General features: G+C 37.2%; 1 protein-coding gene across 1 annotated transcript; it reads right to left on the reverse strand.

Annotated features, from left to right (window-relative positions):
• Nucleotides 1-5,177: 5,177 nt before the first annotated feature.
• LOC118931145 (olfactory receptor 5L1-like) lies at nucleotides 5,178-6,128 on the reverse strand. Its single transcript, XM_036923339.1, has one exon. The coding sequence runs from the start codon at nucleotides 6,126-6,128 to the stop codon at nucleotides 5,178-5,180; it is 951 nt and encodes a 316-aa protein (XP_036779234.1).
• Between the last annotated feature and the right edge of the window lie 11,982 nt (nucleotides 6,129-18,110).

The following is an 18,110-nucleotide window of genomic DNA, read 5'->3' on the forward strand; positions in this document are numbered from 1 at the left end:
TTCTGTTAAACATTCTCTAAATTAGAAGAGAGATGAGCTAAGTATATCTTTAAAATAATGATTTTCTAGGAAAATATATCCATGTCCATCTTCAAACAACAGAGCTTAATACTAGCTAACAAACCTGAGTGACAGCCATTTCCTCCCAGGAGCTGATGATGTTAGGATGTGTATAGTAGACAGGGACTTATACTGTGATTTGAACTCCTGGGAAATGGGCCCCTTAAGTCCCAGAACAATAATTAATCTCTAGGTATAGTAAAATCTATAAAAATTAAACATTGACTACCTGTGATACAATACTAATAATAATTAATCTCTATGGAATATCATCTGGAAATTTATTATTTAAATTATCCAAATTTGGGAAACAACTGTTTAGAACCAAACACACCTTCCTTCTTTTATGATATCACATTCTAATGCTAAATATGTGGGTCACAGGTCATATAGCCATAATGAAATAATACAAATACTTCTCTTATAATACTACAAAATCCCCTAAATTCCTATAGGGCACAGTGACTAAAACCACTTCAGGATTTCTTTAAATGCCAAAAATGTAATGAACTTGCTGGTCCAAAAACTATCAAATAGTTCACATTTAATGGGTGCTTGTTATGTCTCTGAAAATTATGCAAGTATGAACTCACTTTATCTTTACAGTAACCAGACAAGAGAATAACTTGGTTTTTAGGTCAATCTTACAAAGAAGATGAGGCAGACACAGACAGTTGTAACTTGGACAAACTAAAAATAAATTGCATGTGAAGGCCTAGGAGGTTCTCTGGTGTTTCCACCCATAGGAACGTATGGAGAAAAGGGCAGACCCAGAGAGACTTCTGAGTTTGTGTTTTTCCTAAGGCATGTCTTGTGCCAGAAATCATCACATGGGACCACGTCAATGATTTCTGTTTTAGGCATGTCTTTCTGACCTATGTTGTCAATATAGGCCACTGTATTCTACTTGTGTCTGTGTATCACTGGCTGTACAACTATTTAGTACTTTCTCTCTTACTTTTATTTTTCCTTCTGTGGCAAGTGTGTGTGTGTGTGTTCCCTATCTTTGGTGTTCTCTGGACCTGTGTTTAAGTGTGTGTTTTTGGACCTGTGGTTAGGTGTGTGCTTTTTTAATTTCAGAAAATTCAAAGCTGTTATCTAGACACACTCTTCCCTTGGCCTGACTTCCTTCTTCTTTACTTACCAGGCTCCAGATATTGTTATTTTGAATCATATGGCTTAAACATTTCCCTGGTTTTCATTCCTCATTTCTTCTCTTTGTATGTCATTTTGGCTGTTTTTCTATTGATTTATCCTTATGTTCACTAATTTTTACTTGACTATGTTGAGGCTAATGCCATGCCCAAGAATAAAAACTTTATCTCTCTATTTTCATCATCATTTCTAGCAAGTTTACTTATTTAGCATTAGTTTCCCTGACTTTGTTAAATTCCCCATCTATTAATGCATGCTGCCATCTTTTCCACTTGTATCAATATAATTATAGTTATTTTAGGCAACCTGTCTGATATTTCTAACATCTAAGCCATTATCTGAATCTGAGGCTGTTAATGCCTTTGTTTTCTTACAATCAATTATTTTCTCCTGTGTATTTGTGTGACATCTATATTTTTAATGCATATTTTTGAAGGCCACTAGAAATTGAAGTAAATGGCATTTTGCCTGAAAATGATTCACATCTTTTGCTTGGTATTAAGTACAGGAAGTGAAGCTGGGCTTTATTTTTGCTAATAATATGATTACCTCAGCATACCACAAACTTCAAATTTGTCTATTGTTATCTTATGTTTACAGTTTGGCCTGGTTTGCCAGTTATTCTCAATACCTAATCCATCCTAACCTTTAGGTCTTCCCTTAGCATAGGTAACCAAACAAAAAAGCTTTTACACAGTAGAAAACAATCAACAAAGTGAAGAGACAGTCTAAGGAATTGGGAAAATACTGCAAGTCATAGTTAATAAAGGGTTAATATCCAAACTATAGACAGAATTTGTACAACTAAATAGCAAGAAAAAAAAGAATAACATAACCCAGTTAAAAAATAGGCAGGGACCAGAAAACATATTTCAACAGAGAAGATACACATATGATCACCAGCCATATGAAAAAAATTCTCGATGTCACTAGTCATCAGAAAACTGCAAATCAAAACCACAATGAGATATCACCCCACACCTGTTAGAATGGCTCTTATCAAAAAGACCAGAGATAGCATGTGTTGGTGAGAACATGGCGAAAAAGGAAGCCTAGTACACTGTTGATGTACTGTAACTTGGCATAGTCATTACAAAAAAGACTATAGAGTTTTCTCCAAAAGCTAACAATAGAACTAGTATAAAACCAGCAATATCACTTGTGGTTGTCCATTGGAATTGAAATCTGTATTTCAAAGAGATATCTGCACTCCTGTGTTCATCGCAGTATTATTCATAATACCTAAGATGTGGAAATGGCACAAGTCCATTGATGGGTCATTAAAGAAAATGTGATATAATGTAACTTTGTTCAGCCTTTACAAAAAAGAAAATCCTGCCAAGAGATACATTTCTGGTGGAATTTTATAGTTCCTCTTTGAAAATGTAACAATAATCTTTTATGGATTTCAGTTGCTGAATTAACTAATTAAGGTAATGAGAGTTGTAATAATAATCAGGTACAGACAAAAATTATCAGAGCTTTATTAACATAGAACATAAATGGCCACTTCACATACATTTTTATGACAAAATCATATACTATGCCATATATGATTAGTAGGATTACAGTTCTGGAGAGTAAGTGGAATTAAGTGTGATTTCAGGGACAAAACAAATATACAATCTAATGATCCATGTATTTCAATTAATCATCATGGGCATAAGATAGCTATCTTATGCACTAAAAATGATATGTTTTCGTTTTTCAATTAAGTTTTTGAAAGCAGTTGAATATTCTAAAAGATATATAGAATTCTAAAATTAATTCATTTAAGGGGCACATGAATAAAAGAATTGAATAACACTAATCTAATTCATGTTCTACATAGTTACAGAAGTTACTAAAGACAATTTGAAGTCTAAAATTACAGAATGGAAAACTATCAAATGCTACAACACTATTCCTAGAAAAGAATAGTACCTGTGTGGTTGAAATTTCAATGTATTGTCTTCATTTTTGTCACTCATTAATTTTAAAACATTGATCAGAGCACTTAAACAGTATGTATTTCCATTTCAAAATAAAAATTAAGGTTTTTATGTCTAACTTCACAAAAATGTAATCAGCCTTTACCACAATGGGAAACTTAAAAGACTTACATATTGAAATGAATTATTCATTATCAGATACAATCAAGAGCAATCTAAGATCTCTGCTACTTTTCCACAATTGTTCCAGGTAAGATCAAATTAAGTAAGTGACAATGTGCAAAGGAAGGCAGGTCACTTGCAAATATATAATATATTATTGGTTGTATTACGTATCTAAATTTGGGGGGAAAAAGGTTTATTTCAATTCGTATTTTTAAGCTTAAAATCCCATAACACTCAAAATTATCTCATGAGCCAAGTAAGATTGCCATCCGTTAATAATTTTACCCTCACAAAAAAAGCTAGAACTTCTTCTCTCGATAATTTTCTAGCTAATTTGGAGTGTTATCCAAATGAAAATAGTACATACTAGAACAAAGATACATAAGTAATTCAAGAAAAAGTGAAGACAGAAGAAAAATAAATCTGATGTTATAAAATTTTCAAACTGAGAAACCTGTGCCTATGAGGGCAACATAGGAGAAATATTATTACTATTAGAGGAAAACTAGTGTTCCCTATCTACACAATACTCTAGGTTTGAGTAATTCTTTATTTAGATTATAACTAAAACTGACAACTTAAAATGGCAATCACCCCACTATGGTGGCAACACTGAGAAGAAGCAACTGGCTAAGAGAGGGATCAGAGCAAGAAAGAGATCAGTGAGGAGGACTTACACAAGTTATACATTGTATTGAACCCAAGAAGTCAACTGGAAAGCATGCATGTGAGTATCAAGGTACATGCTACTCCACATGCATAAGATACAACTTTGAGCATGGCAGAGAGCTCCTGGGACATGGTATCTGTGTAGAACAGAGGATTACAAATAGCCACAAAACTATGGAGGCCATCATGACAAAGTGAATGAATTTGGTAACTACAAAGGAGCCAAAGAGAAACAGTTGTACCATACACCCTAAAAATGAAATGTGTGTCTTCTACAAGTAGGTTACATTTCCACTTACAAATGTCAGTATTTTATCCACAATGGAAAGTTAGTATGAAGACAAAAGTAAAAAAAAAAAGATGACGCATGTGACTTAAGTCAGAAATGACACTTCTCATAATAATGGTTATACACTGATTGCAAGTATATGTGTATGGATATACATATATATGACATATACATAGGACAGGGCAGACAATGTATCTGTAATATAAGTACACTGAGAAAGAGAAGAGAGAGAGAGAAAGTGAGAGAAAAGAATCAGGGACTTTTTTATGTACCAGGGATTATTCTAGGTTCTTTGCCCATGACATGTAATTTAATTTACCTAACATTTATGTGAAGTATTGTTACTACTGTTTTCTCCATTTTTTGGATGAGATAGTATCTAACCTTGAAAAACCATTGGACACTGCAACAACAAAATATAAAAAAGGAAACAAGAAATAAGCAATAAGCTTAAAACAACAAAATACAAAAGGATAAAAAGGAAACATAGATATGTTGAAATTTCATACTATTTGTAAATCATATGACAATGATGAGTTTTTCATTCTTCAATTATATAAATTCAATTTTGAAAAGATTCTAACTTGCCACAACAGATACTGAAAGAAAGTATGGTTCTCAAGATTTCTTCATTAAACTATGAAAGTTCTAGTACCGAGCTAAATGTGTGTGTCTTACAAGTCCATACTCATATCCACTTAAGATATTAAAGATTGAAGAAAAGCAAAAAAAAGAATAAAATTTTGAAATATGCTCAATCTGGTCCTTCTAAATTGAAGAGGCACAAATATAAATTAATCAAAATGAATCAGCCAAAATAGCCTGCCTCCTTGCTATTCTCTCTACTCCAACACTGCACTTACCAATCCACCCCTGCACCAGACTCCACTTTGGGACTCTGGATTCTGTTAAGAAAATATTCTCAAGGTAAATATTCTGGAGCTCACCACTTTTTTAAGAGCTCCTTTCACATCCTTGTTCCTCAGGCTATAGATCAGGGGGTTCAGCATGGGAATCACAACAGTGTAGAACACAGTGGTCACTTTGTCAGTATCCATACTGTTGCCAGAACTGAGCCGGCAATACATGAAAAGGATTGTACCATGGAAGACAGCAATGGCTGTGAAGTGGGAGGCACAGGTGGAGAAGGCTTTGCGCCTTCCCTGGGCAGAGCGCATCCTCAGGATGGTGATGAGAATAAACAAGTAGGACGTGAGGATGATCACGATGGTGATGATCTCATTGCAAATGGTCACAATGTATAGTAGCAGCTCATTCATAGTGACATCAGAGCAAGCAAGAGACAACAGAGGGGGTAGATCACAAAAGAAGTGGTTAATCACATTTGATCGATAGGAGGAGATCGGAAGAACTAAGCACAAGTGAATCAGAGCACACACAGTCCCACACAGGTAACAACCAAACACCAGCCCCACACAGAAGTGCCGGGACATGGTGACCATGTAAAGCAGTGGGTTGCAGATGGCTACAAAGCGGTCATAGGCCATCACAGCCAGCAGGAAGACCTCAGTTACCACACATGTGCAAAACAAGTAGAATTGCACAGTGCATCCCAGCAAAGAAATGGTTTTGTCTTCATTTAACACACTAGTGAGCATCTTTGGTAGGATGACTGTAGAGTAACAGAAATCCACAAAGGACAAGTGGCTGAGGAAAAAGTACATGGGGGTGTGAAGTCGAGAGCTGACCTGAGTCAGTACAATCATGCCCAGGTTGCCCAAAACTGTGAGTCCGTAGATGAGAAGAAACACCAGGAATAGGAAGACTCTCAGCTCAGGGGCATCTGCTAATCCGAGGAGAATGAACTCTGTCACACTGGTGCAGTTTCCCTGGCCCATGACCCCACTTTATTAGGTTTTATAAATATATTAGTAGTTATTTGCCATTATATGATCTCAAATTAATTTTTCATTGTCTCCTAAAAAGTTACGAGAATAAGCAGGATAGTTAAATTTTTTCACTGAAGAAACAGGAAATTGCTTTTGTAAAGTTTAAAAAAACTTCAGGTTTTATGCATCCAGATACATAGAGCTCACAATTACATCATCAGATCAGAGAAAAGCATTCAAACTGTAGAAGCCAATATAATTCTTTAAACTAGTTCTACACAATTTAGAGCTAAGAAGTGAACATAGCTAGATACCAAATATTTAATTAGCTATATAGTTTTATGAAATTCATAACCCTTTTCCTGGCAAACTCCTTAGTGAGTTCTGAAAATATTGGGATCCCATAGAGTAATTGTTTATATACATAGTACCTTTCTCTGTTTTCCCCCAAAATGATGAGAAGTATGCTTATTTAAATGTGGAATCAAAAAACTTGCAACAAAACCCCAGGTCCAGATGGCTTCACAGCTGAACATTTAAAAAAGAGCTCGTACTCATCCTTTGCAAAGTATTACAAAAAGTACTTTCAAACTCATGCTATGAAGCCAGCTTCACTTTAATAACCAAAACCAGACTAGGACAATACCATAAAAGGAAAATTATAGACCAACATCTGTGATGAATATGGGTGCAAAAATCCTCATCAAAATATTAGCAACCCAAATTCAAAAACACATCAAAAGGATCATCAATCACAACCAAGTGGGATTTATTCTGTCAAAGCAAAAATGGTACAGTATTCCTAAATCCATTAACATGACAAAACACATTAACAAACAAGGACAAAAACCATATGATCATCTCAACAGATGTGTAAAAAACTTTGACCAAATTCAACATCCATTAGTTTAAAACTCTGAACAGAATGAGTAAGAAGGAACATGCCTCAACATAAAAAAGCCCACATACAACAATCCCACAACTAACATCACACTCAGTGGTGAAAAAGAGAGCTTTTCCTCTAAATTCAGGAACGAGACAAAGATGCCCACTCTCACTTCTTTTATTCAACATACTACTGGAAGTCGTAGCTAAGGAAATCAGAGAACATAAAGAGATAAAAGATATCCAAATTGGTAAATGAAGTAAAACTGTCCCTATTTGCTTATGACGTGATACTGTATATAGAAAACCCTAAAGACTCCACCAGAAAATTGTAAGAACTATTAACTGATTCAGTAAAGTTTCAGGATACTAAATCAATGCACAGAAATTGGTTGCATTCTATATATTAACAAACCAGCAGAAAGAGAAATCAGGAAACAATTTCAAACACAATTGCATCAAAAAGAATAACATACCTAGGAATAAACCTTACAAAGGAGATGAAAAACTCTGAAAACTATAAAACAATGATGAGAGAAATTTTTTTTAAAAATACATATAAGTGGAAACCTATCCCATGTACATGGATAGGCAGAATTAATATTGTCAAAATAGCTATTTTGCCAAAAACAATTTATAGATTCAATGCAATCCCTATCAAAATATCAATGGCATTTTTCAATAAGCTAGAGAAAATCATCCTAAAATTCATATGGAACCACAAAAGTCCAGGAATAGCCAAAACAATCAGGAAAAAGAAGAGTTAAGCTGGGGGTATTATGGTCCCTGACTTCAAGTTATACTTCAAAGCCTCAGTAATCAAAATACTGTGGTACCAGCACAAGAACACACCCAAAGGTCAATGGAATAGAATAGAAAGCCCAGATATAAACCCATACATATTTGGTCAATTAATATACGATAAGCCAGCCATTAATATACAATGGGGAAAGCAGTCTATACAGTAAATAGTATTGGGAAAACTGGACAGCTACATGCAGGAGAATGAAATAGGATTACTGTCTAACTCCATACTCAACAGTAAACTCAAAATGGATCAAAGACCTGACTGTAAGACATGAACCATAAAACTCTCACAAGAAAACCTAGGCAAAAATATCTCAAACATATATATGAACAATTTCTTTCCAGACACATCTCCCTTGGCAAGGGAAACAATAAAAAATGAACAAGTGGTACTACATCAAACTAAAAAACTTCTATACAGCAAAGGACACCATCAGCAAAACAAAAAGCCAACCTACAGTATGGGAGAATATATTCGTAAATGATTTATACAATAAGGGAATAACATCCAAAAAAATATAAGGAACTCATGTGACAACATCAACATAACAAACAACCCAATTAGAAAAAGGCCAGAGGACTTGAACAGACTTTTTTCCAAACAAAAAATATGGATGGCTAGCAGGCACGTGAAAAGATGCCCCACATCGTTAATCATCAGGGAAATGCAGATCAAAACCACAGTAAAATATCACCTCACACCTGTCAGAATGGCCACCATAGAAAAGACAAGAAATATCAAGTGTTGGTGAGGATGTGAAGAAAAGGAATGCTCCTACTCTGTTGGTGGGAATGTACATTGGTGCAGCCACTATGGAAAGCAGTATGGAGGTTCCTCAAAACCTAAAATAGAAATACCATAAGACCCAGAAACTGCACTTCTGGAAATTTACCCAAAGGAAACAAATCTTTGATTGAAAATACATATGCACCACTATACACACATGGGTGTGCACACACCATATATGTTTCTTGAAATTAATCAAATTCTGCCTTAAACATTGACTAAAACTTGAGTGCACATTAGATGTCTTAATGCTAGAGTTTTCTAGTGAATCACAAACATTTTGGGGCAGGCCCATGTTCCTTTCAACCCACCAGTCTGAGATTAATAAAAGTAAGTGATTATTCACTCCAGTTCCCTAGTTCTTTGCTATTGAGAGTACTATACCTTTATTATCAATTAGAACTTGTTGCCTTAAATTTAAAACTATGTTTTTACATATGTTCTTTTATATAGAAGACAGAGACAATCACCCTAACAAATGAGTTTCTGATATTTTTCTGCATACAAATGTCACATCTTGAAACGCTGTGCTACACCTCCTCATAAACATGTGCTCTGTGAAAATCTTTTGCAGATAAAAAAAGATATATGTACCTGTATATTTATACCCACATTATTTGTGATAGCCAAGACAAGGAAGGAACCAAAGTGTTCATCAATAGATGAATGGATGTGGTACATATACACAATAGAATATTAATTAACCATGAAAAAAGAAAGAAATCCTTTTATTTGAAACAATATGGATGGACATAGAGGGTATTAAGCTAAGTGAAATAAGCCAGGTAGAGAAAGACAAATACCATATAATTTAACTTACATGTGGAATCTGAAAACAAAACAAAACAAAATGAACAAAAGAATAGCAACTCAAAGACACGGGAAAGTGACTGGTGGTTACCATGGAGGAGGGGGTGGGGTGGGTGTCTGGGGAGTGTGAGGGGGATAAAGGGGCACAAAAATATCAATCATAATATAAGTTAGTCACAGGGATGGAAATGCAGCATGGAGAATATAGCCAATGATGTTGTAACATCTTTCTATGTTGACAGATAGGAACTGCACTATTTGGGGTGAGGATTTCATAATGTGGGTAACTGGAGAACTACTGTGTTGTATATTCAAAACCAACATCATATCGTATATCAACTCTACATCAGTAAAAATAAATAAAAATTTATCACCAAAGAAAAGACAGTTTACCAGAAAGTGTTCATTTTTATCAATATGTTTCTCAAGGATAAAGTATCTTTCACACTCTCCTATCAGCATTTTTCTATGAAACTACCACAGTGACTTCATTCATTATGCTATTCAATATTGGCCATTGCTCGGGGAATTGGTACATGGATTCAAACTTCCTATAACTGTGACATGAAACCTTACAATGACCTATTTGACAAGTTAATTCTTTGCTTTGAATCTATTTGAAGAACTAAAGATGTGCATGGGAAATTATTTTTAAAAATGCCTAGTACACATTGTGACATTATTTATGATACTAAAACTTACAAAGTAAAGTGTCAAACGACAGGGAAATGGTCAAGCTATGGTACATATGTATTATGGAAAACTGTGCACTATTAACATGATATTTTTGAAGAACATGTAGTGACCTGAAAACGGCTATGATAAAATGGTATGTTGAAGAAATAGTAAGCCAGATTGCACACATAAAATATTACATGGGTTTGAAGTGTGTGTGTCCACTTACACATGATTTTTTTGTATCAATACAGTACAGTACTGAAGTGTATTTTCTCTCCTTTATGACTTGCTCAATAACACTTTATTTTTCTAGTTACTGTATTTAAGAACACAGCATATAATTAATATAGCATATAAAATATGTATTAATAGACTGCTTTTGTTATAGGTAAGATTTCTTGTCCACAGGAGGCTGTTAGTAGTTAAGGTGTGGAGAGAGAAAAGTTGCAAGCAGATTTTCCCCTGAGCAGAGGTTGGTGCCCCCAACCCAAGTGTTGTTCAGGGGTCAACTGTATGTCTGCATACCAAAATTAACTGTTTATTTAACCCCCACAACATCCATGAAATAGAAATACTTTATTCCCATTATTTTTAAAAAATCAATGTAGACATTTGCATGAATTCTCACAAAACACAGTGTTATGGAGGGAAAAGGAGGGTGTGATTTTTTTAAATAATGTGTATATTTAAGGTCTTTCACATTTAGAAAACACCAATAAAGAATGAGAACACCCTAATTTTTCTCCCCTCCTGACCCTTGGTAGAGCTAGACATGACATGAGGCACCAGTTGATTATTCCTGGAGGAAGAAGAATCCGGACTAAAACCCAACCCAGCCAGGCATGTTCCCCAGCCTCCAAGTGACTTCAAAGAGGTAAAGCATATGTGCATTAAGGAATCCCAGGTTGAAAACAAATAGTTATTCTGAAAACATGGTTTTATTTCCCCAATGGCCAGTAAAAGTGAGTTGTATTTTTCTGACTTCAAGGTAGTAAATAAACTTGAAAACCTTTTCCTATTTACAAGTCTAAAAATGAAAAATTGGGCTGTTGATTACTCACAGAACAGAAGTTCTTAACCAGGAGTGATTTGGATTCCCATGGGACATCGTACAATGTCTGCAGACATTTTTGGTGGTGTGCAGGGAGAGGAACCGCTGACATCAGGCGGGCAGAGAGCAGGGGCACTGATAAACACTCCACCAGGCACATGACAGCCCCCTCCCCACACACACACCAGCCACACGTGCAAACACCAGAGGATGATCTGGTCCAGCATGTCAGCAGTCCCGAGGTGGGGGAACCTGCTGTGGAGACACACTTCACAGTGTTTAGCACAAGCCCAAGTATCCCTGTCCTTTCTGCTGAGAGGTGGGCCACCTATGAGTGTCCCTCCATGAACAGCCCTAAGGGTTCTTCACTGCCACTCTCTGCATCAGATGACTGTCAGGGACCCTCCATGTGTGGATGTGCCCTAAGAGCTTGGATGGAACAAGGCAGGATGGGTCTCCCTGCCTGTCCCCCCCATTCCAGCCCAGAGCATTTCCCCCTCCGCCTACAGTCCCGGGAGGTAAGACCATCACTGAGCAGGCAAGGAGCTGGGCTTGAGGGGCAGGCAGGGGGCCTTTGCTGCCCTGCTACTGCTCTGGGGAGCCCCAGGTGAGGGCCTGGCACAGCTGGGGTGTGGGCCCCAGACACCACGGCCACCCAGGGGTCTTCATGCCTGAAGGTTGGATTCCCATCATCTTCATGTAAAGCCTCCTTCACCGAGTGCCGTAGGTGGGGCTGGGGGAGGGCGGGGGGGAGAGGGAGGGGAGGGCAATCAGCATTCCTCCCGATTTCTTCCCACTCTTTTCCCTCTGACATTAACACCTGTCACAAGGTCCTCGGCTCAGCGGATTAAATTGCTTCCATTTCCCATTTCCCACTGAGACTGTTTCTCAATGCACAGAGAGAAAGTGCTTTCATAAACACTCAAAATATGTGCAATACTACTGCCCTCCTTTACAGTTCCTCTTCTCTTACTCATGCCTATAATAAATTACCCTCATGATCAAGAACAGAAAAGCTTCCAACCCCAGAAAATATCATTTATGTCCATTTCCCCAAAACCAGAATGCAGTCCAACTAACCCGTGGGATAGACATTGCTTCCCCTGTCTCTGAAGACGCTGTGATGGAAAATGCCAGAGGCTTTCTGTTTTTATGTGCGTGTATCCCTGGGGTCCATGTTTCTAAGTTTCCCAAAACAGTCATCAACAGGACATCAACAGGATACCAAGAAAACACTCCCTTGGGACACAAACAATTAATAACTTTAATGATATTAGAATAAACAGGAGTCAAGCTCAATTATTTGATAAATGGGAGATTGTGTGTAAAGAATCAGCACTTTCTAACATCTGTGGAAGGTCTCTCCCCTGCAGAAATAGGCTGTAAACCTGGCACCCAGTGCAGCTCTCAACCCTGTGCTGGTTCACAGATCACTCCTCCTACTAGACCTCTGTCCCCACCCTGGGGATGCGGGCCTCACCCTAGATGGTCTCTAGGGTCCTTCACTGTTGCCTCCATCTGCCTGTGTACATGTATAATTCCACTGCTGTGTAAACTATCCAAACTGTTGGAGATAATTAAAAACGAACAGCAAAACCAAATAGTGGCTTAATCATCATCCAAAAGACCTGCATTGTGTCCAGGCTGATGGGACCTGAGCGGCGGTGCCGGTGGCAGCTGGAGAGTGTGGGCCCCTGAGGACCGAGGACTTGTACGCATAGCACAATCCTGGCCTCCCATCCACATACAGACTTTCATAGACACTTCACGTAAATGGTTATACAACCTTATAAGTGTTCAGGCAAAGAAAAATTAAAACCTCAGTGCAGGACCATCACTCATCTAAACAATGGCCAAAATGGAAATGGTTCACAATATTCGAATCAAGTGCTTCTGGAGTTGTGGGACAGCTACAGCTCTCACGCAGACAGTAGGAATCAGAGTTTATGTCTGGCTATGGAAACTGCATGGCAGTGTCTCTGATTTTGGGCCCAAGAGATAAGAACTGGATTTTGAAGTGAAATGGACCTGAGTTCAAATCTGTATATTATCAGCAAAAACGATGGCAGAGTTGAAAGGCAAGTGGAACCCTTGTCCCACATACACACCAAAGAAGCAGCTACAGGAAAACAATAGCCCTGAAAATGACCTGAAGGCTGCAGAACGTACCATCTACACCTGGTGAAGAGGAGACCACATGGAGAACAGTAAATTGGTAGAGCCATGATCAAGTGGGACCCAAACCCTTCCCCCGTCCCAGCCCACAAGAGGGAGGAAGAGAAATGGAGCAGGGAGGGGATAAGTGCTCAGGAACTTTGCACCCCTAGCCTTGGAGATGTGCTCTGAGAACTAAAGTCCACATCCCACTGAGCTTTGGTAATTATGGGGCTAAACACCAGGGAGACTAGAAGCACTCTGGGAGGCTGAGACTTCTGCTGCTTGTGGAGGACAGGCATGGTCCATTGGTCCCACCAAAACCCAACACAGAGGCATCAGTTTGAAAGATTGACCAGCAGTGGGAAGGGTACCAGAAGGTTGGGGATTAGATGGAGCTTTCTATGGAGGAGAAAGAGTAGGTGGGTGACACTTACCCAGCCCTTCTTCAGCCCAAGAGATCAGGCACCTGCAAAGCCAGCCCAGATACTCCACCCTCATGCTGGTGGCTCATCCTGATGCACTCCCCTGTGCACCTGCCCTCCCAACCCAGCCAGCTCAGCCAGCAGTGATTAGACTCTGTTGCCCAGCAGGTAGAGGGAGGCTTTCTCAGCTTTCCTGGCCCTCTGTCAGCCTAACTAGGAGGCACCTGCAGGAGTCACCTCTAAATACTCTTTCTCCTCTCCTGGTGGCCCAACCCCATTGCACTCACCTGCACACCCACCCCACTCAGTCAGCTGGCCAGTACCACCGGCACTGCTGCAGGGCAGGCAGAGGACAGCCCACCCACAATAATCTCAGCAAAAGCTCAACAGCAAGGCTCACAAAGAGCCAGCTGAGGTGAGCTGCCAGCCAAGGTAGACTGAGATGTCCAACTTCAAGCAGACAGGGAAAAGGTGGTCCCACCCACAGCCCACCAGCACCAACTGAATGTCCATTGAAAAGGAGAACCAGGCACAGGTGAGCAAAGACTCTTGCTCTTCTAGGCACCACAGGATGCCTCTTCATAAAGTACAGCCTCTCTAGACCAGGAGGCAAAGTGCATCTATCCAACACAAAGGAGGAAACATAGTCAAAATGAAGAGGCAGAGGAATACATTGCAAACAAAAGAACAGGATAAGATATCAGAAAGAGGACTAAATGCAACAGAGATCACCAATCTTCTTGACAAAGATTTCAAAGTAATAGTCATAAATATGCTCATTAATCTGCAGAAAAGCATTGATGATCTCAGGGAGAACTTCAACAAGAGGTATAAGAGCTGAAAAAGAACCACTCAGAGGGTAAGAATACAGTAACTGAAATGAAAAATACAATAGAGGGAATGAATAATAGATTGCTGCAAATAGAGGAAACAATCAATGAGATGGAAATCAGAGAACAGGAAAACAAGCTAAGGAACAGAAAGAAAAAAGAACCTCTTAGAAATGAAAGGATGCTAAGACAGCTTTGTGACACTCTAAATGGAACAATATTCAGATATTGGGGTACCAGAATGAGAAGAGAGAGACAAAGGAGTCAAAAGTCTCTTTGAAGAAATAATTGCTGAAAACTTCCCGAATTTGGCGAAGGAAAAGGACAACCATATCCTGGAAGCAGAGAGTCTCTAACAAAAGGAACCCCAAGAAGACAACATCAAGACATATAAAAATTAAAATGACAAAGATTAAAGGATAAAGAGAGGGTATTGAAAGCAGCTAGAGAGAAGCAAAAAATTACTTATAAGGGAAACCCCAACAGGCTATCAACAGATGTCTCAGCGGAAAATTTACAGGATAGAAGGGAGTGGCATGAAATATTTAATGGATTGCAATAGAAGGACTTTTGTACAAGAATCCTCTACACAGAAATGTTATTATTCAGAATTGAAAGAGAGATTAAAAGGTCCCAGATACACACAACTTAAAAGAATTCATCACCACTAAACTAGCCTTACAGAATATGTTAATGGGACTTCTATAGATGGAAATACTCTTAAGCTTAAATATTTTTCTTCAGTGAAAATAAAACCACAGTAAAAGTAGTAGATGAATTACTTACTAGGCAAATATAAAGTTAAAACGAAAGCACTAAAATCAACTATACACAAAATCAGTAAAGAGATACACAAAAAATGAAGATTATGACATCTAATAGATAAAATGTGGAGGACAAAGGATAAAAAAGGAGTACTTTTAGTCTGTGTTTGAAATAAACAACCAAATATAGACTGTTTTATATATATAGTAAACTAGCTATGAATGTTATGGTAATTACAAGCCCAAAGCCAATAATAGATACACAAAAGATTTTTTTTAAAATCCAACCACAACACTAAAGAAAACCATCAAATAACAAAATAAGAGTGTAAGAGAGGAAGAAAAGATCAGAGATAAGTGCAAAGAATACTATTAATAAAATGGAAATAAGTACATACTTTTAAAAACTTACCTTACATGTAAATAGATTGCAACAATCAAAAGACATAGGGTGGTAGAATGGATAAAGAAATGAGACCCACTATATGCTATCCATAAGAGACTCATTGCAGACCTAAAGGCATACATAGACTGAAAGTGAAGGGATGGAAAAAGATATTTCATGTAAATAATAGGGAGAGAAAAGCAGGAGTAGCAGTACTTATATCAGATGAAAGTAACAAAAGACAAAGAAGGACATTACATAATGATAAAGGGATCAGTCCAACAAGAAGATATAACAATTATAAGTAACTATTCATCTAACTTAGGAGCACCTAAGCAAATACTAAAAGAGCTAAAGTGAGAAATAGACTGCAACTCAAACAAATTAGAGGACTTGAACACATAACTTTTATCAGTGAACAGAGCACAGAAAATAAATAATAAAATAGAGGCATTGAACAACATACTAGATCAGATGAACTAACAGATATATACAGAACATTCCACCAAAAACCAGCAACATACACATTTTTCTCAAGTGCACATGGAATGTTCTCCAGAATAGATCACATATTAGGGCACAAAAGAGCCTCAGTAAATTCAAAAAGATTGAAATCGTTTCAAGCATATTTTCAAATAACATTGGTATGAAACTAGAAGTAAGTTACACAAAAAAAAAACTCACAAAAACACACAGGCTAAACAGCATGCCTTTAAATAATCTATGGATCAAAGAAAAATCAATCACTACATGGGCACAGATGAAAACAAAAATACAAAATATGTGGGCTGCTGCAAGAGTGGTTCTAAGAGTCAAGTACGTAGCAATACAGGCCCACCTCAAGAAACAAGGACAACCCCAAATAAACAGTCTTAACTCACAACTAAAACTAGAAAAAGGAGAATAAGTGAAGCTCAAAGTTAGTAGAAAGTGCTACATAATAAAGATCAGAGCAGAAATAAATAAAATAGAGAAGAATATAGAAATAGAAAAAAATTAATGAAACCAAGAGCTGGTTCTTTGAGAAGATAAACAAAATTGACAAATCCCTAGCCAGACTTATCAAGAAACAAAGAGAGGACACAACAAAGACAAATTAAGAAATGAAAAAGGAATGGTCAAAATTGACACCATAGAAATACAAAGATATTAGAGAGTTCTATGAAAAATTATATGCCAATAAATTAAACAATCTATAAGAAATGGGCAAATTTGTAGAAAAGTACAGCATTCCAACACTGACCCAGGAAGAAATAGGAAACTGAAGAGACCAATTACCAGTAACCAAATTGAACTGCTATCAAAAAAAATCTAGAAAAACAAATTCCAGGTACAGATAGATGGCTCCACAGCCAAATTCTACCAAACATTTAAAGAAGAGCTAATACCCATCCTTCTTAAAGTATTCCAAAAAGTAGAAGAAGGAATACTTCCAAACTCATTTTATGAGGCCAACATCACTCTAACACCAAAAGCCACAAATACACTACAAAAAAGAAACTCATAGACAAATATCACTGATGAACATAGATGTAAAAATCCTCCAAAAAATAGTAGCAAACCAAATTCAAGAACACATTAATAGAACCATCCATCACAACGAAGTGGAACTTATTCCAGAATGCAAGGATGGTACAATATTTGTAAATCAACCAATGTGATACACCACATTAACAAAATGAAGGATAGAAACCACATGATCATCCAATAGATGCTGAAAAGCATTTGACAAAATTCAACACCCATTCATGATAAAAACTCACAATGAATTGGACATAAAGCAAATGTACCTCAACATAATAAAGGCCTTATATGACAAACTCACAGCTAACATGATCCTCAGTGGTGAAAAGCTCAAAACTTTCCCTCTAAAATCATGAAGAAGACAGGGATGTCTACTCTCACAACTTTTATTCCACATAGAAGTGGAGGTCCTAGCCACTTCAATCAGACAAGATAAAGAGAAAAAATACCTCCAAATTGGTAAGGGAAACCTTAAACTGTCATTATCTACAGATGACATGATATTATATATAGAAAACACTAAAGACTCTCCCAAAAAAGTATTAGAACTAATCATTGGATTATACAAAGTTGCAGGATACCAAATTAACACATAAATCTGTTGCATTCCTATATACTAACAACAAACCAGCAGAAAGAGAAATCAGGAAAACAATTCCATTTACAATTGTATCAGAAAGAATAAAATACCTAGGAATAAACCTAACCATTAAAGTGAAAGACCTGTACTCTGAAAACTATAAGACACTGATGACAGAAATGAAAGAAAACACAAATAAATGGAAATCTATCTCATGTCCATGAACAGGAGAAATTAATATTTCAAAATAGCAAACCAGCCCAAAACAATTTACAGAATTAATGCAATCCCTATCAAAACACCAAAGACAT

Source organism: Manis pentadactyla, chromosome 9 (assembly GCF_030020395.1).
Source record: "Manis pentadactyla isolate mManPen7 chromosome 9, mManPen7.hap1, whole genome shotgun sequence".
NCBI lineage: Eukaryota > Metazoa > Chordata > Mammalia > Pholidota > Manidae > Manis > Manis pentadactyla.